Consider the following 26,891-nt stretch of genomic DNA (forward strand, 5'->3'; position numbering starts at 1 on the left):
AAGACCAAGGGAGGAGATAATATATTTTCTGATAAATTTCATGGTTTCATTTTCTTTTTGTAGTTAATTAATTTATAAACATGATGTATTAACAATATGTGATAAACCTTCTAAAATTTTAGTGATTTTTAAGATTGTGTCAGTGTTAAGGTTGGATATCTTCCCAAAATTCTGTACTTCTCTCCTGCTAAAAGTAACATTTAGATTTGAGAATGGGAGGAATTCTGTTTTTAATTTTTTCCCATTGCCAGTGTTTTACACAGTCTATTTCAGTGATTCCCTGTTTGTATTTTTCTTTTTTTTTTTTTTTTTTTAATTACTACTGGTAGCATGTTTCTGCCAATAATAGGTAATACATATACCAATGTCATTATTAATTTCAAAACTTCACCGAGGAACTCAAAAGCAAATGTGACAATAAGTATTCGTGGAGGCACTTCCGTTTCATCTAATAGTTATCTGGCTCTTAAACTGACAAATAAATTGCCAGAAGGCAATGATATTAACCCCCCCACTTTGCCCATTCTGCTCCAAACAGACCCAATCAACACCTAGCTCATGGTTGGGCTCCTCAGCTGAAGGCAAGGGCTGACCAGACAGGGCTTGCAGTGCTGGGACAGCCAGGCAGGGATGGACAGGGGATGAGTATTTCAGAGGTGGGTTGGGGGCTGAAAGCCAACCATACTTTTTCTGAGCTCACTTTCAGTCCTTGCTACCTTGGCAGAGTCAGAGGCCATATGAGAAGCTCTTCTCCCAGCTCGCGGTAGGGTCCACCACCGAGTGCAATCAGGCAATTGCAGATGCTTAGCTGCAGAAAATAACTGCTGTTTTTTTGATATCCTCTCCATCGTGTTTCCTCAAAGCAAGCGCAGGCTGTTGTCAGCATCAGTCAGGAGTGGAGTCTTGGTGGCTTCTATAGTGAGGGGAGCCTCTGGTCAGATTTGAGAGACTGGCAAATAAAGCTGTTCTTTTCTTTTTAAATCTTAATGTGTGCATGTACAATAAATGCTGCCCATAAAATATGAAAAATAGTTTACTTAGTGTTTGGTGGTTTCTTGCTGTTGTTGCTATATAAGATCTGAGCTAGGACAAGTGCTGGCAACAGAACTTTGTTTCCACTTGCATAATTGTAGGAGTAATAAATTGGTGGAAAAAACATATATACATATTTTTCTCTCAAGGGAAGTTCTTTCCTAATGTCCCATCTAAAAATCTATGGCAAGAATCCTAATGATTTCAGAGGAAACTGGATGGGGCCTTTATGAGACTCTGGAAAAAAAAATCTTTTAAAATGTTTTTTTTTTTTTAATGTGTATCTTGTTTTGGTAATACTCCTGATAGCCTTTGTCTTGACTGGAGATAAATGTTTTAAATTACTCTTCATGAAATTAGGATTATTGCAGATGAATAGAAATTGGATGGTTTTCTTTCTTCTAGAAGTAGATAGGTCCTTTCCCTAGATGTATGTTTCTTCTTTTTTTTTTTTTTTCAATAATCTGTCCCTCCAGTCACCCCCCTTTTTATTCTTTATTTTTATTTTTATTTTTTTTCTCCATTGAGTATTTACTGGCTCAAAAATTTTCTCTGCATGTGCCCTGTTGAAAACTCATCCCTTTGCTAAATTGCCAAGTAAGAAAAGCAACTGAGTCTGTGACTTTTATGTCAGGTTAATATACAGAGTTTTATAATCTGTAGACTGGAATGGTACCCTTATTCTGCAATTTAATACTGAGATGATAATTTGATCAGTAGCTGCCTATGGTCTGAGCTATGGGGAGGCATGGGTATATATTCCATACACCTGCAGCATGTAAAGGTTTAATGGAGCTCCTAATTACTCTCCCATCACTTGCTGTACATTAAAAGTATAAGTTTTAAGACTACAGCTATGGCAAAAAGAAGTCAAGAAAGGAACGAAAATTTGGGTAAGTAAGTCTATGAAATTCTATGAAATAAAGAGCAGATCTCTGGGGGAGGAGAAGGGATAATTGTAGGCAGTTTAACAGAAGTTTTACAGTCTGGTGAAAAAAGGTGGGTACTTGTATGAAGACGTAACAACAAGGGTTGACAATGACAACCTGACATTTCTTCTAGCCTGGGACTTATGGAGCCACGTATACATTCTTCTGGCTTTTGGGTATGATTTTTTTTTTTTTTTTTTTTAAAATCTGAGACAGGTAAAATCAAATCATTAACTATGTTGAAGAAAAAAAGAACACAGTGAAAGATGAAATGCACAAAACAAACTTGTAGATTAGGCTAAAATATAGCTGGATACTCTTTGAAACGTGTATACCTGATGTAAATATATAAGGTGTTAGCTTATAGTAAGGGTCTGAGCTGATCCTTTTCCATATGACAGGTAAAATCAGTCAGAACGAGATAGTTGCTCTGCTGTGATCCTGGGTCAAGTGCCAGATGAGTGCATTGTGCAGACTGTCTGGCCATAGGAGTGTCCACTAAGTGCAAGAGAACCTCTTTCCTTATCTCTGAATGAGAGACTGAGAAGCAAAGAGCAGGTGCCTATGCTGTGGGCTGGTAGATGTATCACGTTTTGCTGCTGAATTTCAGGAAGTACTTCTATTAAAGGGTTTGAAGCAACCTAAAGGGTCATGGTGTTACCATAAATAGGAGGCTGAGGGCCAAACCTTGTTTTTAATTATATTAGTACAAAGTCAGCCTGTAAGAACTCCAATATAAGTACTAATTATGTTCTTGGTATCTCATACCTTCTGTACAATACTTAGCTCTTTTTTACATCTCTTGTTGCTTTTTTTCTGTTTTTTTTTTTTTTTTTTTTTTTATCATCATCAGTGGACTTCAGTGTGGAATACATTCAGATAGAGAAATTATTTATAAAGTTAGGTATTGGATCTGTATGGTTGTAATTCTATTCAATTTGATCGCTTGCTGGGTTGCAGGTTTTTTGGGGGACTGAAGTGCCTAGATATGAATTCATTGTTCTGAGCACAAAATGATTACATGAGCTTCAAACACATTTGCACTGTTCAAGTAAAATGAGTGTTACATTTGCATGACTATTGAAACAACGAAAATGTTATATTCAGAAGCGTTAGATCTGCTGATGTCAGTTACATTCTTTGGTGTATGTCTCTACAGAAGACATCTCTGTTGGGGACTAGTAAGCTTTGCATCTAACTTATTTTTATTTCTTTATTTATTTTAATACACTGAAAACACAAACTGGAGCAGCTAGTCTCTTAATTCCTGGTTTCTTGCTGTATTTCATGATACTCTGTAGGATGTAGGACCAGCTTAGAGGTAAAGCAAGGCTTGTTAATGGTGGGAATAAGAACTTGGTTAGAATTGATAATATAAGGCAAAGATGGATGCCAAATTCTGTACTCAGGCAAGTAAGTGAAGACCCCACTGTTGTTTATGTGATTTGGGGAAGGGCTATTGAGCCATTCAGCTAAATGGGACTTCATGCAAGTACAACTGTGCCCCCATGTGGATATCAACATAGCTTTAGAGTTCACACTGCCTCTCTGAGGTGCCCAGACGCCAAAACTCCTGTTGCTTTCAGTGAAGGTGGAACTTCGAAAATTTATGCTTTGAAGCACCCTTCATGCATAGACTTTATTCTATGCTTCTGGATACAGCCAGGAGAGAAAAGACCGTTGTGCAAAGAGAAATAGTGGACTCGTTTTGTTTTTCAATGGTTGTGCTTGCCCTTTAGATTCAGATGCTGGTGTTCTTGTTATTTAACCAAATTGTTTTTACCCTCTTAACTCACACCCTATACTTTCAACGGCTTCTGTTTCATTTTTTTTTAATAATAGCCCAGCTGCCTCTGTTTTTTATGTGTCTTTGTTGATGCATTACCTACTTATACCTCCTGAGAGTTTGTTTGCTGAGGCTTTATAACACCCACTGGAAAGAGTTTTAAGGAATATATCACTTTACAGAACAACACCTATTTGGCTTCCATTCTGTATCACTGAAAGTGCCCTTTGAACAACTTAAGCTTAAAAATACACTTAGAAGCAGAAAGTGTTACATTAAGTTAAAGACTGAAACAATATATGGCCCTGGAATTTAAAAATATGTATAAAGAGAAATTTGGTGAGTGCTGTGAGAGTCTCTGTTAACAACAAAGTGAGGATGAGATGACCCCCCCCCCTTACATCCTTGATGATGAGCATGACTCAAGTATCAAGTTCCAAAGTGCACTCCTGTTATCTTGCCATCTATGGCTGGATGAAAATAGCAGCTAAGGTTTTGACTGAAAAACCCTCCAAATTGAAGCACTGTAGGAATGAAGTTTGATAAATCTCAAATCTATGGTGAACCATCCTGCACTTCTGCCTTTCAAAGGCATCTTATTTAAGTAAAGAGCAAAGCTATGAGCATTTGGAAAAACCCGCCTGGAGAGCAATTCCTCTTCCTACCACAAAAAAAGGGGAGGGAGAAAACCCCCTTCTCTTCAGACTTGCAAGCCTAAAGAGAGCTTAATTAAAGTAAATCAAAAGGAGAAATATGAATAAGTGGGGAGACAAATTAAATATTTCTCTGTGCTTAATTGCTCAAGCTTCTTCATTTCGGGCTTGCAAACTTTCCTCTTGAATGGTCTTGTGTTCAAATAAAACTATTGGATTTCCAAATATAAATAGATAACTATTGGCAGCATTCTGGTATGCTTTTTTTATCCTGAGCCTAACAAGTGAGCGGCAGTGAATATGTGAGCTTTTCTTAGTGAACCCAGAGGGACTTGTTCACTGGGCTTTCAAACTCTTGGCAGCTTTGTTGCTGTTCCTCCAAAGAGGGCCATATAAAGTACAAAAGGGCCTATGGATTTAGCTTAGAACAGAATTGATTTTCTTCCCTGATTTATTCACAAAGGCATTATTCTTGTTCCCGTTGAAGTAATTGGCAAAGTTCATGCAGATTCCTGGGAGAGCAAGATTGGGCCTTAATGTAACAGCCTGTTTGCAACTGCACGTGGGGCCCTTGTTTCAGCGTGCCATGCTACTTGAGCAAAAGAGGAAGGTGTGTATGTGGCTGTAGGCAGGTTTACCAGCCCCATGATGAGTGGGGACCTGGATATTGGCAACTCACCTCCTTCATTTGAAACCAGGAACATATACTTGATGCTCTTGTCTAAGCAATTTTGGATGGAAATGATTGCATACTGTCAAAAAGAGGTGGTGTGCAATAAAACATGGGGTGTCTCAGCTATCTGGGTTGCAAGGGAGACCGGAGAAGTATGGCAGATGTGGATCTAGTCCCTGCTTTTCGCATTCTCAGTAAGAGTCTCATCTGTTGCATTTTTAGTTGCTATGGAGGGATATGCTTTCTTTGGCAGGTTTCAGGTCTGATCTCAAACAGAGCAGGTATATGGGGCCTGCAAATAGATTGCCAGCTTGAAATTAGCCAGTGTGCCCTCTTCCAGGAAATGTTCCTTTACTTCCTGTATTCTTCTATCTCCTCTGAAACAGGGATTCACCCAGAATGGAGAGGAGAGCAATGCTACCAAATAGTTCCACCTTTAGGTTTTAAACAGAACACTTCCAAGGTACTGAAAACTAAACCCTGTAACTACTTGAAACTCAGAGAATACAAAAGCCTCTTTAGCCTTTTAGGGGTAGGAGTAGTGCTTCAGATGAAATAATGTAAAATAACACTTCTGCTCTGGGACGAAGAGAAATTGATATTATTTTTTTTCCAGCTCAAAAAAATCAGTACAAGTCAAATTGTGATCATGTCGAACAGATGACTGCGTTTAAATGTGTAGGCCTATTTCTACTTAGATCTCCCCTGACAGTCAAATAATTACAAAGCTATTTCTTTAGGTCCACTGTATTACAGTGGACTCTGCTACTCCTGGAAAACAGTAGGTGAAACTCTGTGGCAAACAAACAAACAAACAAAACAGTTAGAAATTGATACAGAATACATATGACTTTTTAAATTTATTTTTCAGTGGTTGCTTACTATCTCAGAGAACAATAATTTACATGGTTGGTGAGCTGGTGTAGCATCTGAAATGCAGTGAGAGTTTCTTTATTTTTCATCTTCCAGTAATTGTTACCGCTAAGACTAGTTAAATATGTCATTATTTAGACTGTAAGGGTAGAAGCCTTCTACAGTACGTGCTGCTGACTGCATCATGTAAATGCAGAAAACATGTTCTGTTGATAATTTGCCAACAACAAGTTGACCAAAGAGGGTTTGCGCTGGTATACTTCAGGCGTCCAAGTTCACTGAGGTTCCTCACAATAGCTATCTACTTTTTAGAACTTAAATCATTCATTGTTCCTGATGCTTTGTACTGTCTGGTTATTTCACAGCTTAAAAAAAATTAAGACAGTTGATATCTCTCTGTCAACATTTTATATACAGTGAACTGTATATTATATTCTGTGAAGAGGTGTTCAGGTACTGTTGTGCAAGCCTCTGTAACATGTAAATTATTGTGTATATGTATGAGAGAACTGCATGAAGATAATGAGCATGCAACTTTCTTCACCAAATACAGCTGTTAACAATCCAAGTTAGTTAAGCTACTACAGAATATCAAATACTTACAGAGATCAAATGCTGTCAGCCTCTGAAATGCATTGCTTTGCTGTGCAGGCCTGCATATGTCCAGAGACAGACGTGATCTACTGACTCCAGGCTTTCGTAACTTTGTTATGGGCATCCCTTATCCTTCACCTATTTTATTGCCATGCTTGTTGGATCTTCTTTGAGAAAAAGCCAGCTGGCTGGCTCTTACTTTTCTTCTGTAAAAATATCACCTGCTTGTTCATGGAAAGCATGTGGTTGTCCAAGGAAAGCTTCCTGTTTTGACAGTATGGTTTCTTGTGCAATACCTCTAACTTTTGTCCCTTGAAGTAGATGTAGGTTATGTTAGCTTTGGAATGTCAAAGCAGGTCCTACAGCATTCAAGGCTTCTAGTTTTCTGTGGAACATAAAGTCATCAAATCCTTCAGTAATGACACTTTGTAGTTCAACAGAATATAGCAGAATCTGTAGCTTTTTTAAAATCTATATGCGTTATTATTTTTAAAACAACTTCTGCCTGTCTTGTGGATTGAGAATGCTGAGGTCTGGCATGCCTGACTTGTACTTTCCTGCTAACAGCCTGATAAACTAAACTGCTCATTGGACGAGGGTCACTCTGAAATGCATTTTCTCTAGGTGTATTACATGAATTGAAGGTTTATTCCAAACTACAGTAGCTCCTATTAACGCTATCTTAGAGAAGGGAGAATACTAATCTAGGATAGTTGCATATATATCTTTCCTAGCCATTATAAATCAGCTCAAACCTATTTTGTGTCAGGGTAGCGTTTCATTCACTATTTTCACAGGAAGTTTGGTTCCATTCGTTTTGTACTTTGACAAATTTATCAATTTCTCAGTGTCATTGTGCCCTTTTCTTGCCTCTTTTTTTTTTATTATTCTTTCAATTCCTACGTGGCTCTTGCTGGTCATTTATATAAGAACAGTAGCATTGCATTGTTTCATGTGTGCTTAAAAAAAAAAAAAAGGAAAGACAAAAACAAGAACAGCTTTTGACACTGAAAGCTTCTGCTGTAAATTGCTAATAGAAGCAAGGAATATGCTGATCTAACCACCTTATTTGAATAACCACAATCGCTTTCTGGAAGTCATTTGGCAGGAGCTTTGATAATACTATCTTCAACTGGGCATGCCCTTCTGCCACTCTCAAGGTTTATTTCACTCTTTTTATTTATGTGTCATCAGAAGCTGTAGCTGCATGTGTCTGTTGCATCCAGTAGAATACAGTGCAAGTATTATGTGGAGGAAATGGCATACTCCCAGTTTGGGGGTTTGCTTTGTATATATACTACATACAATATATGGATTCTTATGAATCATGAAATAGTTGAATTTCTACATCCCTTCTGTTCCTTCCTGTGAATGTCCTGGATGACATCTTCAAGTTCTTCAGTTTTAGTCTGCTACCTCTCTTTGAATGAAATCTTTTAATAAGTTATTCTCTTCTTGTGGTGGAACTTTATTTTTGTCTATCTGGTTATCCCTGCACTGAATTATAGACTTTAATCTAGGGGAGAAAAAATGGCTAAATATTGTAAGCTCTCAATTTTATGTATTTATTCAACTGAAGTACTAGATAATATTTTTGACTTCATACTTATTTGGACTTTATGCTGAACACAAATACCCATAAAAATAATCCCCACTTTTTTTTTTTTGTTCAGTTAACGACCACTCCATCTCATTTGATGTGCTTATACTCTCATGTGCCTATACTGTGCACATGATTCTTTCATCTCTTATCCACTGCATCTTGGCTTATGGCATTGCTCTACCATGTGCAGCTCCATATGGTGCTGCTTGTCAATTGAAATGTATTAACCACGTGCTTTCTTACTTTTGATTTCACAGAATCACAGAATCGAAGGGGTTGGAAGGGACCTCAAAAGATCATCGGGTCCAACCCCCCTGCCAAAGCAGGCTCCTTAGAGCAGGCTGCCTAGGTAGGCGTCCAGACGGGCCTTGAATATCTCCAGAGAGGGAGACTCCACAACCTCCCTAGGCAGCCTGTAAATTTATTTATATATGATTTATTTTGTTGAAACTGAGGGGAAGTCAAAATACAGGAGCTAGTTGTTTCGAAACCCATTGTTTTATCTGTGAATATCAATTTGAATGTGTGGATTCCTTTGAGGAATGATTTAATCTCTGTCTTCCAGTAATTTCAACTTCCAGTATCTTTGTCCCATATTCCAGCTGGAAGTAAGTGGAGAAATAATGTGTTTTAAAAACAAATAACATTCTCCTAAAACCCAAACACTCTTGTCTGTCCTACACATGTGCAGACAAAATTTTACTCCTACTTCTCAAGTACTCAGTAAATGATTAATAAATATCCTCTTTGCGGTCTTCTGTAATTGCTCAGAGTCACTGAGCCTTTTGCAAGTGTTTCTTTACAGCTGACAACATGAAATATTCTTGTATAGTGCAAGGGTTTATTTTATACGAAGTACGCCTCTTTGCTGGAAGAATATCTGAAAGGTCCAACATTTGATTCATTTGGACTTCATGACTCTATAATAGTTTTCTAGATAGGTGATTTAGATAATCGTAGTTGTTGCTTATAATATGCTTCACTGTATAGTCTCTACAAAGATGATCCTATTGACTTCATTTAACCCTAAATCTGTGGTAAAGTCTCTTAAAGCTGAAGAAAAAATGATGAAATTTTGCTGACTTAACTACTCTGGTACTATAGGCACTGCAGACTGACATATCATCATTGACAGTTCCAGAAAGTTAGCTTGTTAGATCATTAACAAGGAATTAAAAACAGAAGAATAGCTTTCCAGCTTTTGACAGCTTGTTTTTACCCTATTTTGTGACTCTAACTTGTGTTCTGATCTTTTTCTTTCTTTCTTTCTCTTTTTTTTTTTCTTCTTAAATTGCCCTACAAACAGTGCAAATTTACCCTGTATGTGGAAGCCCTGAGGGTAGAAGGTCTGTCTTCACTGTATTAGTCTTCAGTATCGCTGACAACTGGTAGTTTATGGAAAGATTTTTTTTTTTTTTTTTTAATACAGTGCCTGCTTGATGTTTCCTACAACAGTTTGGCATTGCTCTGGCAGAATTACATAATCCAAAATTCAAATGAACAGTGTTAAAAAGTGGGTTGGGATAACATGGAAATGGGATATCTGGGTGTTCCTGCCTTCCTTCTGGCAAGCTGACCATCTGGCAATTTTTCTTGTCTTTCTAAGTGGTAGTGATGATTTGAAATTCAGAGGATAAAAATGGAGAAATGGGCCAAATAAGCCATGTTAGTTTTTCAGGGTCAGTCCCCCCCAGTTCCTGCTCAGTAGTGGCCTTTATGCCACACTGAAGTATAGCTTTCTGATCTGACAGTTTATGCTCTGCTCCCTGGAAACAGTCTGTCTTACATCTCACTGTTACTGTGAGATCTAGAACAATTGTGTCTAAAATGGAATATCTAGCATGATCTTCAGTAGTTATGACAGTAATAGTAGTTGATCTAATATCAGGCTGATCATATTTCCTCCATCTAAAACATTGGATAACTTCCCTTACTTGCAAAACAGACAGTAGCCTAATGTGAGGCACATGACCAGTGATGATCTTATTGAAATTAGCACATTGATTTCCAGATGAGTTTTGAAGTGAGCATTTCCAATTTTTACCAATTGTGTATGTGTCATTCTTGCCTTTGAAAATGAAATCGAATGCTCTTTGAAGTTGTAAGTAAAACTGAGAAAGCATAACATCTAAAGAAACAAATAATAAGGACATTGTCTTCAGAGGCAGAGTTAACATCTGCCCTCAGCCAAGATATTAGATATCTCCTCTATCAATGTCAACAGATTGCAATCCCAGCACAGCTGTTAATCCTGTCTTTCCAAAATGATATTAATATACAATATTTATCAAACAGATATTGATTGGGTTCAAGATTACTAGCAGCAGATGGTGTTGGTCCAAGGTTGATGGTGATATTCACTGAGTCAAGCAACACTTTGTGGTCACTTATTTTACACAGAAGTCCTATTTTTTTCCTAGTTGTTTTTTGTTTGTTTTTGATTTGGTGGGTAATAAAATTCTACGATGTATTATTCTAATCACCAGATTGCTGATGCCTATTTTAAAGAGGGCTTGCTTGTATTATTTGACTGTGTTTTTTACTGTGTCCAGTGATGTCTTTGTCCTTGACTCATATCTTTACTCAAGGGACAAAACTCTTCTGTCTGGGTGAATCTTTTGCTCAGCTTTCAGATTTCCTTTTCAGATTTGGCTGAGTCAATGACTTACCAATATCATGTATACAAATGCAAAATCTTTGGCCTGGGCTGCTTTCAGAAGCATTTGTAGAGACCCACTTCACCTAACAGAAGACGAAGTTTCACTCACATAGTTATATACTACATCTTACCAGAGTTTTCCTTTTTTTTTATTTATTTTTATTTTTATTTTTTATTTTGGATTCCTTCCCAAGGTATATTATTCTAGCTTTCTGCGCAAGATAGACTTATTTTCTATTGTCCTTATTTCCATCTACATTTCATATGTACTAACCTATGTTTTGCTTCTGCTGCATTAGAAGTTGTAGTCATATCTTTTCTGTACTTAACACAGTGGTTTTAGTTGCCAGGGACAATCAACTTTCCTAATCCTGCTGGCCACACTATTTCTGATGCAGGCCAAGATGCCACTGGCCCTCTTGGCCACCTGGGCACACTGCTAGCTCATGTTCAGATGGCTGTGGACCAGCAACCCCAGGTCCTTTTCTGCTGGGCAACTTTCCAGCCACTCTTCTTCAGACCTATACTGCTGCATGGGGGTTTTGTGACCTGAGTGTAGGACCTGACACTTACCCTTGTTGAATGTCATGCTATTGGACTCAGCACATAGGTCCAACCTATCTAGAACCTTCTGCAAAGTCTTCCTACCCTCAAGCAGGTAAGGGTAGCTAGACAGAACCATCATCGGTAGTTCTTAATTTTCCAGGGGATCCATAAAACAAAAATTTACCATTGTGGATAAAGGTTTACTTTAGCAATTTTAAACTTGCTGAATGTAGGCTTGCTCTCTTAGCTGTAGCAAGCAGAAATAATCTGCTGACAGAAGTCCATAGGGAATCCATAGTCTGAGAACTACTGGTCACCTACTGTCTAGAGTACTAGAGTACTATCCTAATGTGCAGAGTAGTAAACAGTAAGTTTGTGTATGTCTTCAATTTCAGGTTCCTATATTTGCTTTTATGCCCATATGTTCATATATCTAGTTCTGTAGTAGTTTCTGAACTACTTTATATGCTCAACTTCTTCTTGAGTTGACTTGGCTACCCCTGTGGAAAAAATAGAAAGACAGCAGGTTTAATTCTGCAATTTTTAACAATTTGCCCATGAATTGTATGGTTAATATATTCATTGGCTGTGTAGTGAGAGCTGCCAGTGGTTCAGAAACACTGGTTTTTGTCTCTGCCCACTGACAGCACACAGTGTGCTGTGTTTGAAAATAGGCAGATGTTATGATTTCTTCTTTGAAACTTTTTTATAGTTTTGTATACAGTGATAAGGTTATCCAGGTAGGTGTCTCATGACTTTGTCATATGAACTATCCCTCGGTGTTAAGGAAATAATGCAAACTTGAAAACTAAGGTTTATTTTATATTCTTGGAACAACAAAAGTGCAATTTTATTCACAAAAGGTATCATTTTTGTCTTGCTATTATGTTCCATGAGAAATAGTAAACGTATACCAATATGAGTTCAGAAGCACAGCTAAGAAGTGAAAATCTGACAGTTTTTTTTTTTTCCACATATAATAACTTTGGGATATAAGTAGGGATGAATGTGTAAATTCTATTTTAAGGAGAGGAAAAAGAAAAACAAAACAAAACAAAAAAACTTAGCAGATTTCTAGCTTTCAGCATCAGACCAGGGAAATCTAATTTTATTGGTTTGTTGTGTTTTGTTTTTTTCTCCCTCCCCCCCCCCCCCCTTTTTTTTTAAACTCCAGAAAACAATATCTCTAACAGAGAATCAATGCAGTAGAGCTCTGAGCCATTTTGTTCCAGAGGACAAGCCTGATACATGACCTTTGTTAAGTTGCTTATTTTTCTTGTGCCTGCATTGTACTTCTGTCCAGGTGGGAGTCTGCAGGCAAGTGTGGTGTGGAGAGCCCTGTAACATGTCAGGGTTTCCCATCAGGCGTCTTGAGGAAGCAGTCAAGGTGAAGTGAGAGGGTGATCATTTTCTTCTGAGGCTATGAAAACAGCATTCATCTTGGGCTCCATTAAATATCATTAGTTTTCCTTTTCCCTTATGCTTTCTGTACCCTGTTTATATCAATGGTTACACTTTGAGCAAGGAGGTTGTATTTGTACAGTTTCCTGCTGTAGGATGTCTGCGTAGGTGTAGAATCAGTTATTGGCCATTAGCCACTAAAGTGAGCAAGTATCACAGAATCACAGAATCATCTAGGTTGGAAGAGACCTCCAAGATCATCTAGTCCAACAGTATGAAACTGAATAGCCAGTCTCAACTGAATCCAGATTGGTTTTTTTAATGAATTCACCAGTTCAACCTACAGCAGATATGAGAACACAGCTTAAGTAGACATAAAGCTCTATAGTCCATAGCAGACCTCAGTTAGGTGCTTGTTAGAACTTAATAGTGTATGTAGATCAAATAGTGGGAGTTTTGTCATTGGTAGAAACTTCAGTATGGAGCTGCAGAATAGAGTTTATTAAGAAACTACTGACTTGCATTTTTCTTCCACCTATCTTTATTTATTTATTTTCTTTTTCCATAGAATATGTTGTACAGGTTTTTGTAATTACAGGACATACTTTTGCCTTTTTAATTACTCAATGGCTGAAGCACTGCTGCAACAACTCCTCTCTTTCAAGTATGTTTGTGAATAGAAGATTTTTTTATTTTTTTTAATGTGTATTTCTTTTTAAGATGGCAGTTGTGTACTTTGTCCTTGGCATTTGGTTGAATTCACTGCTAAGCAAAACTTGCTAGTGCTGAGCTCTGCATTCCCCAAGCCTACTACATAGGAACTCATTATGCATGTTTGTTTATTTTTGATAAGTAAGACCAGCTAAATCTAGATTAGCATTATTTATCAAAATACCACTTAGAATCTTTCTCTCTTAAAATAAAGAAAAAGAACAGTACATAAAAATCATGCAACAGTGTAATAACCTTTCTTGCATATCAAGTATATATTGAATTATCTTGAGATGATCATCAAGATTTATTGAACAAAGTGGTAAATATTGATTGAGTCAAGGCTGAGATTAGTATTTACCTCAAGGGTCAATAAATTTTGATGTTGACTGAAATGTGAAGTCAATATATATATATTGTTAATACATTCTGAATGCATTCCAAAGAAATATCTAGAAGTTTGTTCAATAATCCTAGCGATCTCAAGGGACAGCTTCCTTCCAGTTAATACTGCAAAGGAAAAATAAGAAATGGAAGAAAGCGACTCAGTTCTAATCAGCCAAATGTATACACACTATATTTGATGTGTATAGAGATGATCATGTGTACAGGTGGACCAAGAACTTTCTAGAGAGCTGGTCCAAAGCTGTACAAAATCTCTGTGACTCCCTAAGGAATTACAAAGCTCTGCTCCCCACTTCGGATTCAAAATCAAAGTGTGTTTTATCTACCATGAATGTAAATGAATGAATGCGTGCTTAAAAAAATAAATAAATTTCAAGGACCCCATTTACTCTTCTCTAAAGATTCTGGTATAAAGCGCTCTCTCTCTGGAGAGTGGAGAAAAAGCACAGGACAGGTTTATATCATGTTGCTCAGTGTATTATTGGCAGTTCAACAAATGTTACAGCATTGAGTTTTATGGTAGAACTACTATAGCTGTTATTATTCCTAAACTCTGATTCAGCCAATCAAGATATTTATGTGAACCAAAGGGCTAAAACTAGGGAAAGTCAATTATGGGACTCATTGGAATGAAACTGAGACATATTCATTTGGTGGTAGAGGAGGGGAAAAGATCTACCCCTTCCTTCCCCAACTGTAGAATGAGTTGGCAAGTCCAAGTTTTGCTGACTCTGTGTGAGAGATCATTTTTGTGCCATTTTTCCTCCAAGTATCTGTGTTGCTACTACTAAGCTAAATAATGGCAATGTCTTTTTATAAAGCACATTTGATCTTCTTATGGAAATGGACATCTCTTACGCACGGCTTTGGAAAAATCCCAATCTAACTGTTCAACAATGGCTAATTCTGGATTTATGACTTTGATCTAGATGTAGTACAAAGGAAACTTAAATTTCTTAGAAAATAGTATTTGTTGTGTGGGGTTTATGATAGTAATGGAAAGGCACTGTGTTTGTCTTTGCTGACCAAACTCTGTCGAGTTCTTTAAGTTCGTATGCTGTTCCTCAATGGGCTGGTGCATATTAGCTGCAGTGTGCAGGCACAAGTGAGGTGTTAAAACTCAGTTTTAGCTTTGAATTACGTTGCTTTTAAGGGTAAGTCTGACACAAATGCTATTTTAATGAACACTTTGTATCTAACACCATTTCATTTGAATGAGCAGTGTAGCTATGTTATTACAACATTGCTGAACATTCCTGCTATTTCCATCTCTCATTAAAATAATAAAGTGCAGTTATAAACTGTTGCTATGGACAGAGGCTGGCTCAGAGTGAGATACTCATTTAGCATTTCAACAGTTATGCTGTGCTGGAATGGCACCGAGTTCCTTACAAAAGCAAAAAGAATAGGCAAAAGGAAATCCTTGAGGCTGTCTTGCTTGCTTGCTTGCTTAGTGTGAAAGAAATAACATGAGAAATAAGTGTAGTTCAAAGACTGGCCAGGAGGTGAAGGCTAGCTGGATATGGAACAACGAAGAATTTAAAAATTAATTATAAAAATTAAAAAAAAAAAAATCAACAACACTAGTCTTGATAATATTTTAATTTGTAATTGTAAGTCTTCTTGAAATAAAGACATTAATAGAGCTGGGAGAGCTTACTTTCATTAGTTGCCATCTGTTCAAATCTTGATGTATGTATTCACATTAATGGTTAAGAGACTCCCTGCTTTTCAAATACTAGTGTGTCCTGAACTATGCAGCCAATCCTTATTCAATTAAAACAATGAAGATTTCTCTGCAGACTTAACTGGAGATATCAGAACCTTTTTAGAACCTTTTTTTTTTTTTTCCCCTTGGGTTAATGGTAGTTTTACAGTTCAGTATCAACTTGCCATTCTTTACAGCTTTTGAAAAAGGATCCTTTTAAGACACCACTGGTCTGCATTAGGAATGTTTTTGTTATGGTCAAAAATAGGTGGTAACTACAGAGGCTGAATTTAACCTGTTATCCAGAGCGCATTCAGTTGTTTGATCCCTTATTCTGTGATGCTGAGCAACTTGTTCAATGTTTTTGTTGTTATGATATGTTGTTGAATGTAGAACATGTCTTTTTGTCATAGCTTAATTGGAATCAAAGCAATAGTGTCCCATGAGAATGTAAGATAAAGGAACCTATGAACATAAAGGGCAACTTTTTTTCTATTACTTTTGTTCTGTAAAATTCTACAAGCTTTCAGAGGTTATTATTTGAAGGTGGGAAGTGAATCTGACATTCACATATACAATCTGCACAAATGCATACCTCCTGGGACCATTAAAGAAACCTCTCCTTCCATATAACCAACTATTTTAAAGGACTTCTACTCTTGTTCCACTGTTTCTTTTCTTGGTGTTTGCCTGTCATTTGACTGATGGCAACATAGCTCACTGTCAGCAGTGAGCTATGTCCATTGTGCCTATTGCAGAGACTGAGCTTTAAATTCCAACAACCTTTGGACATACATTACCAAGCAGTGAGGGACTTGGATGGCTTTGAAGAGTAAGATGTCTATGCAACTTCAGTTTCAACAAAAACATCTATACTTAAACCAGAATCTGTTTTTGTTTCATTCTATCTCTTTTAACAGCTGGGTTGACATTTCCCATAGACAAAACTTGGTAGTGTATTCTCAGCTCAGTTATAAAGGAAAGATGAGAAGCTTGCATTTTGAAAACAATTTCCTTCCCAATTCCCGTGTGGTGGAACTGTTGATATAACTTGTTGTCCTGCAGCTTTCTGTTCCAGCCAAACTGCTAGCTCCACTGTACAATTGTCCTAGCTTTAGAACTGACTTCTCCCAGAGAGAAATCATGGGGGAATGATAAGTCTTTCTAAAGATAATTAGGAAGACTCCAAAGTCTTAACAACCTAGTACAGATACTGTGTTCCATAGGTCATGTTGGCTGATTTTTTCCTGGTTACAGTTGGTCATCTTTTAAAATCTTCTAAATAGTTCTTTTGTGAAAGTGAAACTATAGTGAAGCCCCCCAGACCATCTGTCAAACATTGTTTATAATGCACTTTCCTTTCTGTAGCTGACAAAGTTCAGGAAGAAATTCTAAATGGGGAGGAAAAAAAACAAAAACAAACAAACAAAAGGCTTTTCTTGCAGGCTTTGACATTCTCTCTCTGTTACAGGTTTGAAGGAAAAGACTAAAATCAAGTCCTATGATCAGGTGATGGTCTTGAAGATGGAAAGTTTCCACTGTTCTAACAATCTGAATGCAACTGTCTTACTATTTACCTTTAAAGAGTGAAGAGCTACACTTCATTTATACTACCTTTTTTCCATTTGGTTAGGGTAGTTTAATCCTTCCACTGATGTATTCTTCCTGTCAAGTATGTATGTATGTGAACAAGCATATATACTCCAATTAATCGAGGAGGGCATAGCATGTTTATGCACACAAAAATCTCCTGTGTCTTGACAATCCTGCTACTGTGGATATGTATGGATCTGCTATTGCGTAGATGTTGCTCACCCAGTTTTTCCTTCTAAATAAAAGCACACTAAAACTTGCATGTAGAGGACTTCTTGGATGAGTCTGGACCATTTGTCTCCAGAGACAGGAAGATGTAGTGAAGAAATAATAAACAACATTTTGAGGAACTTTTTAATTTCTCTTCTTCTTGTTGGTATATCACTTGCCTGAATGCCTTTGCTAATCTGTCTTGCCTAACATGTCCTAAAGAAGACATTTGCTTTTCTTCACATAATACCATCCTTTTATTTTTTTTTCTATTTTATTTTTTTTTCTATTTTTTTTTTTTTCAGAAAGCTTTATAACATCTTCTAGGAGTCATGATATAGTAACTGAGAGAAACTGGTAAGGAGATAATCCTGGGCTTTGCAGTACCTGATCTGATTGCCACAAAGTTGTCCTGAAATAAGTCTATGCTCAGTTCCACAAAACACTGGTGTAAAAACTACACGAGGAAAAAAATGATTACCTTAGATTAACTTAGCTTTTAAATTAGTGACCAGAAAAACTAGAATAATGTATTTTAAGGTTATTCAATGTTATAACATTTTTGATATCTTCAAAGGTCCCTTCCAACCTGGAACAGAACACTGGAGTAGCAGAAAATATTCCTTATTAAACAGTTAAAAGACTAAGAAAGAGACAACGGTGCACTGCATCTTTTCAGAGGGAAACAAGGTATGAGAGTAGAAATAAATATAAGTGCTTCCTAAGGTGAGCATGAATACCCATGCAGTCTTCTGGGTGATACTGGAACAGGTTGTGCAGGGAGGTTGTAGATGTCCCCTCCCTGGAAGTATTCAAAGCCAGGCTGCATGCGGCCATGGCATGGTGGTTGGAAATGAATTATCTTGAAGGTCCCTTCCAACCCAAACCATCTGATGACTGTAAAAGCAGCTGCTGTTAGTTCCAGGCAGATATTACCAATATTGTTTGGCCCAAAAGCATATGAGAGTATTAAATGCCTTTGGGAGCCATATATAAATTAAAGAACATATCAGTGTTTTCATAACAGATATGACTAAATAAACTACTAAGGCAATGTATACCCTGAGGCAATATAGGCAGTCTTGGAATAACCTGTAGAAGAAGCTTTTCATACTCTTCAGAGGACAGAGACAGTCAAAAATAGTCTTGGTGACATTGCGAGTCTGTCACTGATCTTCAAGTGTATCACGTTGTCTCTAGTGCTCAAGCCTGTCACTAAAATAAGGTCACCAAAGACTTCTGAATGTGTTGCACTCGTTACTGCTTTTAGAGATATGCAGAGTTTTCAGTTAGTCAAGAGAAAGCCATGGGCTGTGGAATATGACTGTATGAGGTTGTAGATTGGTATTTGCCTGATTCCTAGATTGTAGGAATAAGAAAAATGAACGTGGAGCAGCTATAGAAATAAGGTTGTTTTGAATGGGAAACAAAAACATGGTATTGGTGTTGAAATGCAAAAATAGTTTAATCAGACAGTCATGGTTCAGTGTACAGTGGTACAGATTATTTTTCTTTTCAAGTTATATACAGCTTTAAGCCATGTTGTAAACTAGAAAGTCTCATTATCCTACAAAAGTTTTCAGTGTTCCTCTTTCTCCCTTTGATACCAGGGAAGCATAAAAGTAATATTTTACTATAAGTAATTAGGGTAGTAACTTCAGTGTTCTGAGATATATTTACTTGCTGTCAATTGGATTGTGAGACAATAAACATTTAGCACACATGGAGTGGGGTTTTACATGCCTATTTCAGGATTATTTTGCCTAGGAAAAATGTGATAATAAATTCCTATATCCAGCAAAACATTTGACACTCGTGCAACACAGGTGTCAGTTGAAAACCTGTGAATACTAGTCAGAACAAAACATCCTTTACTTGACACTGACACTTTGTCAGACTTTGAGTCATGTGTTGAGGCATGTGTCATTATGTCTGCTCTAAACTGCACAGGAGATTGGAAAGCTCCTGAGCTCCATTTCTGCTGAGGTGGGTCAGGAAGTACAATTTAAGGCATAAGGCCATTTCTGTATTTTTTTTGTGAATATTTCCTTATTGCACTGACTGGATTTTGGATTTTTGAATGTGTGATTCAGGGTGGATAAGCTTTATTTGCAAACAAAGCATAAGAAAAAATACTGACATATTTTATGAACTACGTCTCCAATAATAATTATCTTACAGGTATTTCTAATAATCTGTTCTGATATAATGAGTTATGTAGAGTGTGCAGAGATGCATGTATAGTACTGTACTCACAGACTACTGCAGTGCTAACTTTCTCTTTGATATTATTCTCTCTGATTCAAGACTGTGGGAGAAAAAAACGTTATTGAACCAGGGAGCTATTTTCACATATTTTTTTTAAAAACAGACTTTAAAATGAAAATACCAAGATGAATTAAACTGTCTTTAAATCAACATTGTGCTAATTCAGCATTTTCAATATCTTGTAGTGATCTGAATTTTGAAGGAAAAAAAAATAATAATTTAAAAAGGGTGGTGGTGGAAGGAAAACAAACAAAATCAGCAAGAGATGCTGTAATCTTCTATATCCTGGTTTAAGCCCCAAACCCAGCCCAGACTTCTAGATTAGTGATAAGGACTCCCAATGCACCATTATAGCTCTCTCTCAGAAAAAGCTACACTGCAGTTCTTAAAAACTGCTGGTGGCAGGAGTTTTGCTAATTAGGAGATGTTACAAAGGAGAAACTAGAGCTGAAACAAACTGTAAGCATTTTATCCTGATGTTTCCATTCTTGAATCAATCTTGATACTGTGAACAGTAGGAGATATCCAACTGCAGGTGTATGCAATCATATTTAATTAAGCTTTTCCCTTTCATCTGCAGTCATTGCTGTACTCAAGCTATCACACTTATTAGTCTTTAAATTCCTGTAAGATACATTTTATTTCATAGCTCAGAAGGTCCAAATCAACCTCAAATGGACGAAGCTATTTCCCATGTAGTAAGACTGCGTTCAGAAACTGAAGAATATGAGCCTTTGCACTTTTACTATCTGTTTCTGTCCAGACCTGAATTTACAATACTGAAGGTCTAAGTTTAGCAGTCTTTCATGGAAAATAATGTGCAGCTCTGGTTTGCATGACTTTGTCTGCAACTTCACGCTATTATCTGTGACTGAATTTTCCAGACACTTCATTTTTTCTTTTCTTTTTTTTTTTTTTTAATACACACACTAGATATAAATTTCAGCTAAGCTATGAGTTACAGCACCAATGTTTTAATTAGCCAGTAGGAGATGAGATTAATCAATTTATTTCATGCAATTTTTGCACAATGGTGCTGGTGTCCATATTTCAGATAGTGGAAAAAGGGATACATTAATCCAGTTATTTCTCATTTTTATTTGATCTGCTAAGGACACTGAAAAGGAATTTTTACATATTTTTATTTCTTTTAGAATTCCCCAAACCTAAACAAAACACCCCCAAAATGCAAGTATCAGTATCAGTGTTTTGGTTTATTTATTTATTTATTTATTTTTGTGATACTTTGAGCTTTATAGTTCAAAATAAAGAATAAATATGCTATATCCCAAATATGTATGAAGGTTATGGTTTTGTTTCATTTTGTCATCTCAAGCTATTAAATCTTTGCATTGTCGCATAATCAGGATATAAATATATATATATTTGCTGTTCTAATTCAATGACACAAAATTCAAGATCCCTGAGGTAAGGTTAAGCAGGAGCTCATATAGTCAGGGTTGAAATTCAGACACTGCAGATATAATCCATCTCCCTGACACATGCAGTGCTTCATTGTGAGACTGCCAGACACAGTCTGCTGAGATGGGAATGTCACAGAATACCAAAACAGGGGGAGATGCAGTTTTGTTCATCATTGCTTTTATCTACAAAAATCCATCTAACAGTCTACATACACAGCTACTGCCAGACAGAGAAATATGAATGCAGCAGAGAGATGCAGCGGCAAACATTCAGAGGCGTATATGGAGCATATGCTGGGAATGCTCAGAATTACCTGAAAATAATTTGGGTAGTTAATCAGGTTAATTGCTTATCTTTAAGGCAATATTTTGGTGCAGACGCTGAGTCACCATCTCTGCTGTCTAGCAGAGATCAATAACTTTCCTGGTTGCCTGCATCTCCTGGTGAATTTTGAACCTAAATGACAAAAGGGGCCCAGAAGGCAAAGAAAGTGCACTGTCATCACTGGTCGGGCAGGCAGGCAGAAAAGGCTGCAGTGGCAGAAAAAAAAAAGAAGCTTTTTAGAAAATATAAAGTGCAACTGCTCTTTCAGTTAATTCCTAGTTATAACCACTCCAGCATACATTTGAAGTTTTTACACCAGGAACAAAGGGGAAAAAAAATAAAGCAATTAAATGATACTTAGGGTTCCAAAATGAGACATGAATCTGTAGGCTTATCTCAGACATATGTGTAAGCAAAGGAGCTTGTCTTGACTGTAGTGGGCAGACTTGCCTGTCATACGGATTTCAGGGTGGATTTTCAAATACCTATATTAGACAGCAAAATATTTAAAATGTGTCTAGTTACAGTTTAATTTCATCCTGCCGTAGCATAGGCAGTGCTACTGCACGCTACTGTGGTCACTGGGCAAATTCAACTTTAATCAGAAAGGAAGAAAACTTCTGGGGCACTGAGAAAATACACTCTTACCATAGACTTGGCAGAAAGCAGGCTGCCCATATGACCAGCAGGGCTGGAGGGACATGGCTGTCTGGGCTTACATCTGGACATATGTTACACTTAGTATTGTTAAGTATTGCTGGTTCTAGCTTAAAAGGTGTGTTTTTCTGTGAAATAGAGTATTCTAGTCTATAAGTTCCTAGCAACATCTCTGTATAGGCGTTTTCCTACCCATTTGTTAAAGGCAGCCTTTAGCTAAAAGCACTGTCTGTTTCTTAGTGCACCATGACAGGATGCAGCAGTTCAGGACCAGGCAGTGACACAGCAGAGCAGCCTGGGGCAGTGGGATGAATAGAAGTAGAAGGCATGTATTGAACTGGGAATATAACAATTGCAGGGATACTGATGACTCCCAGGATTGTGTCAAAAGGTTCATGAGGAAGATACAAGCAATTCAAAGTTTAGGAGAAAGCACAGTAGGTGGGCTGTGTATTGGGGAAAGGTAGCTGAAGGCTAGGTTAGGTATTTTGGTGTTGGTTTAGTGTCCCCCAAATCTTGTGATCAATCATTTCATTCTGTCTGCATCATGATAGTTTTCAGAGTCTCTCTGAAACCGTCCCTTAATCCCAATATGAAGCCCTGCTCTTTGCAAACTGATCTGCACCACCACAGAACAAACCAAGCAGATAAAACCTCTCTATTTCAATTTATTTTTCCATCACTTCTATTTTTATCCAGGTAAGATTTCTCTTTGCATGATTTTTCTTTGAATCACTTTCTTACCTCTTATAACCTAAATTGTCAAGTTTGGATAATGCCATCATGGTATTTGAATTTTCTAGAAAATATCAGCTCTGAGGAAATGAGTAAAGATCATGGCAGTAGTAGTGCACAGTTGATGTCTTCATTCCTCCACCTGTACTAATCTTGTTCACACCCAAGATCTTACAGGATAACAAGTTTCCAGGAGCCTCATTTAGCACTTCATGAACACTAATATCTCCTTCTGCACACTTCCTCAGAAACATCATGGTACAATGACTTAGTTTTGCAAAAAGATCAGAGATAAATCTGACCACTACAGTCACTTGGAAATGAAATAGACCTATATGGTTTGATGGACTTATGAAACAAAGCTTAATATGCCATTCAGCTTTCATCTCACACCTTAGTTTTTGTATAAATCTGAAATTGTTTCAGTTGTGGAAATATTAACATATTTTTATATTTCTGCATATCTTGTTTTTGTGTTTCCTTATCCTTATTTGTAAAAAATACGGGAGAAGCCTATGTGATATTTCTAAGCAGCTGACAGTGAGATGTACGGGCATCTTATAAGAGTTTAGGATTTTTTTGATCTTTAGTGTTTCAGGGAATGAGGGAGAAAAATATTTTAATTGGAATTTGATAGTTACAAGCAGTATCATCAACTTTAATGTTTTTACTTCTTGGCTCTGCAAAAGGTTCTTTTTGTAGCTTTGTTCCTCAAAAGAGACACAACACATGGTAAAGATAATAGGTATTTATTTTCGAAGTAAAAAAAAAAAAATCATTTTGAAAACATTCTGTAAAAAATGGGACACATTTTTCAAAAATACATGAAATACAGTTCTGTTCTAGCAGTTCTATTAATTAATCATTATTAATCACTGGAACTCAAACAGATCTCAAGGCATGTTTTCAAGCTTAATCCTGTATTCGGCTTGCCTGTTTCCTAAAACACTATTAAAAGCCCCTTGTTGTTTACATATTTATAAATAACTGGAAACCTGATGTTAAAGTTCTCCTTTAAGGATTTAATTTCATATACTTGAGCTATTTCATTATTAAAATAATATCATATACAGGAAACTTTGACCTTTCATTCTTTAACCCTCCTGTATACCATAATAGCACTTCCGACAGTAAGTACTTACTACCGTGTTTTGTTTCAACAGTATCTTTAATGAATTACCTAAAAATTAATCTAGAGTTTGAGCTGCTAAACTTGTGAGCACAAATATATATTGTTTAACTGCCAAAAAAAAAAAAAAAAAAAAAAAAAAAGAATTTATCAAGGATTTTAAAATATCCTTCGGAAATTAAAAATATATTCCACAGACTTTTAAAATCTTTAACTTCTGCAAATTCAGAATAAAAACTCCAGAGTTCTGGTTTCATAATGTATGGTTTAGTTGCAGATCATCTAATTTACTGTGGTGTAATGTTGTCTCACTGTAGTAGTAATGCCTTTTCTCATGTTGCTTGTTTGTCTCAAAGTAGAGAATCAAGTCTGCATACACATACGCCCACATTAAACCATATATATGAATACATAATGAAGTTCAGTTAACAAAACCTTGGTGTGATTTCTAGACGTATCTGATGTATCTGAACATGCATTTCTAGAACACTTTTGAGATTGGAAAATCTGAAGGAAAATCAGGCAGAAAAGATATTGCTGAAGTGATAGCATATTTCAGTGCTGATCTAGTGCCGATTCAAGAATTTATGCAACCACGCTGTCAAAGATCTATAGTAATTTTTGGCCCACACATCTGAAATACTTTGAAACTTTTGTCTTAGAATGTTTCTAATTGTAAAAACTTTGTACTTCTGCTCTATGATCCACATGCCCTGCAAGAAATCCCCTTGAAATGATGCAGAGATTTCAAGTGGCTTTGACCTGTGTCATTACACTACACCTTTGCTGCTTATGATTCACAGTATTGCTATTAAAATGTAAATGCAATTCAATAATGTCACGAGGCTTTTTTTTTGGCTTTTTTTTTTTTCCATCATTAAGTTCTCAGGTAAGAATATTAAGGAAAAAATGATACATCAAAAAGAGAGCATGCTCCTTTACCAGTGGTTGGGTTGAGAAGATGGGGCTTGTATGTGATGAGTGTCAAATGCTTCACTCTTGTGAGAAAACATTTTTGAAACACCATCTTGCTTGTTGTTCAAAGGCAGTCTGTTGCTTCAGTCACACCAATGCTCCTCTCCCATCCTCCAACATTCAATATCTGTTCTGCAGATATGAGTACCTGTATGTGTTTTGTCTTCTAAACAGATAGTAAACAGGTGTCTTGAGTTTTTTTTCAAGATCCATTAATGACATCACACTGTATTTTATGCTGAAAAAATCTATTTTGAGATGATTGATTAAAAAAAATATGGCATTAAAGTTCATGCAGAATCACCTTTTAGATCATAGTTGAAACTGATATTGCAATTTTAACCAACACGGCATCCATGTTTGCTTATGTCTTGTCTTGAGAAAGCACATACTTTTGGAGAGCCAACAAAATTTCCATATTTAAAAAAATATAATTCTCTAATACCCTGCTGGGAAATATACACCAAGATTTTTAAGACATTGTAATTAAGTAGTAAATATGTTACTAATTTCTAAACGCTAATAGAGATGCATTCTGGGTAGAAAAGGGAGACCAAAAAAAAAACAAACCAAAACAAAAAAAAACCTAACCAGATGAAAAGTTTTGACCTAAACAAATAAAAAGAATTTAAGAGATAATAAAGTGATTTTATATTAAATTTCTCTTATTGTTATCTTAGAATAGTATAGAATGCTTCTCTTCCAACATTTGATGTTACCGTTACCTTCATGTAATCCCAGAACAGTTGAGATGGGATGAGATGGGAAGGCACCTTGGGAATTGTCTAGTCCAACCCCCTTCATCAATGCAGGGTCACCTAGAGCAGGTTGCTTAGTACTTTTTTCAGTTGGGTTATGAAAACCTCCAAAGAGGGAGATGCATCTTCCTCCTGAAGTGGTGTTCTGTGCATTATTTCTGCAAGATTTCAGTGCATTATTTGTGTTTGCACTTGAAAGATCACAACTCTCCCGCCATGTACAGTGTGTAGTAAACGGACAGCTCTTTCCAAAGCTCTGCAGCTGTGGAGAACCTTGGGACTTAGAAAGCCTCATCATGCTTCTTTATATCAATGTCAGAATGGCAATATCTCAGTTCCATTAAATGATAGGGAATTTTATTGCTGTCATTGACAAGGACTGTTCACCAGGATTCTCAGAAGAATCACTTGATGCTGGTTTGTGCCATGAGACAGGGAGTGGCAATTGAAACTGCATTTTTAAAATCTTCTGGTACAATCAGTTATTTTTTCTTGTTCACTTGGCTGATATTTCTAAAATGTTTTAGTACCTTGTTTCTTTGCAACGTAGGGTTATTTACACACTGTAAATCTCAACATTTCTCCCCTTTTCTTGACGTGCGCGATCTCTTCAAGTGTCCTACACATTCTGCTTTCAAAATTTCACTATTGCTATTTACTATCTGAAAGGATGTTTACTTTGTCATTAAAAAAAATCATGTTTATCCTGCCATTAAAACTGTGGAAAAGCCAAGAAACTAGTATTGAAAATTTTGTGGAATATGTTTTTGCTCTAATCGTCACAGTTTGTGAAATGTTGAATGTTTATGTTTACAGTTATTTTTATCTATGTGTTATTGTCTTCTCAATCAGGCACAGGATGTTTGTAGGAGGAGCTTTTACAGAAAGAGATGTTAACAAGACAGCACCAGTAAAATAATTCATAGCTCTCTGAAAACCTGTTCAAAACAATCTTATCTGGGACCTATACCCCACAGAGAGAGTCTGGAAGCTGCACTTGAACCAAATCTGTATCTGCCTTGCCTTGAAGGTGGTGCTTCTATTTGTGGTGTGTGGACACTGGCATACTTTATCAGTGCGGTTCTGTGTTGGAGGTAGAAAGCCTGGACCATGGTGAAATTCTGCCACTGCCATTCTTTGTGGCCCTGATGCTTTCACTCTCCATATCTGTTCATTGCCTTGCCTTATCAGCGTAGGGATGACTCTTGCAAAGCACTAGACAGCACTGTAAGCAAGAACTTCTT

General features: G+C 36.8%; 1 protein-coding gene across 1 annotated transcript in view; it reads left to right on the forward strand.

The window, feature by feature from the left end:
- Window positions 1–26,891, forward strand: part of LOC310892820 (uncharacterized protein) — a 460,614-nt gene that overhangs the window by 407,880 nt on the left and 25,843 nt on the right. Inside the window, exons 13-15 of the mRNA XM_083821048.1 lie at window positions 8,401–8,492; window positions 17,045–17,082; window positions 17,954–18,066. Coding sequence (XP_083677174.1) covers window positions 8,401–8,492; window positions 17,045–17,082; window positions 17,954–18,007 — 184 coding nt within the window. The 3' untranslated portion in view covers window positions 18,008–18,066. The remainder of the gene's footprint in view (window positions 1–8,400; window positions 8,493–17,044; window positions 17,083–17,953; window positions 18,067–26,891) is intronic.

The sequence above is a fragment of the Anser anser genome, assembly GCF_964211835.1.
Source record: "Anser anser genome assembly, chromosome: 1".
In the NCBI taxonomy this organism is placed as follows: domain Eukaryota; kingdom Metazoa; phylum Chordata; class Aves; order Anseriformes; family Anatidae; genus Anser; species Anser anser.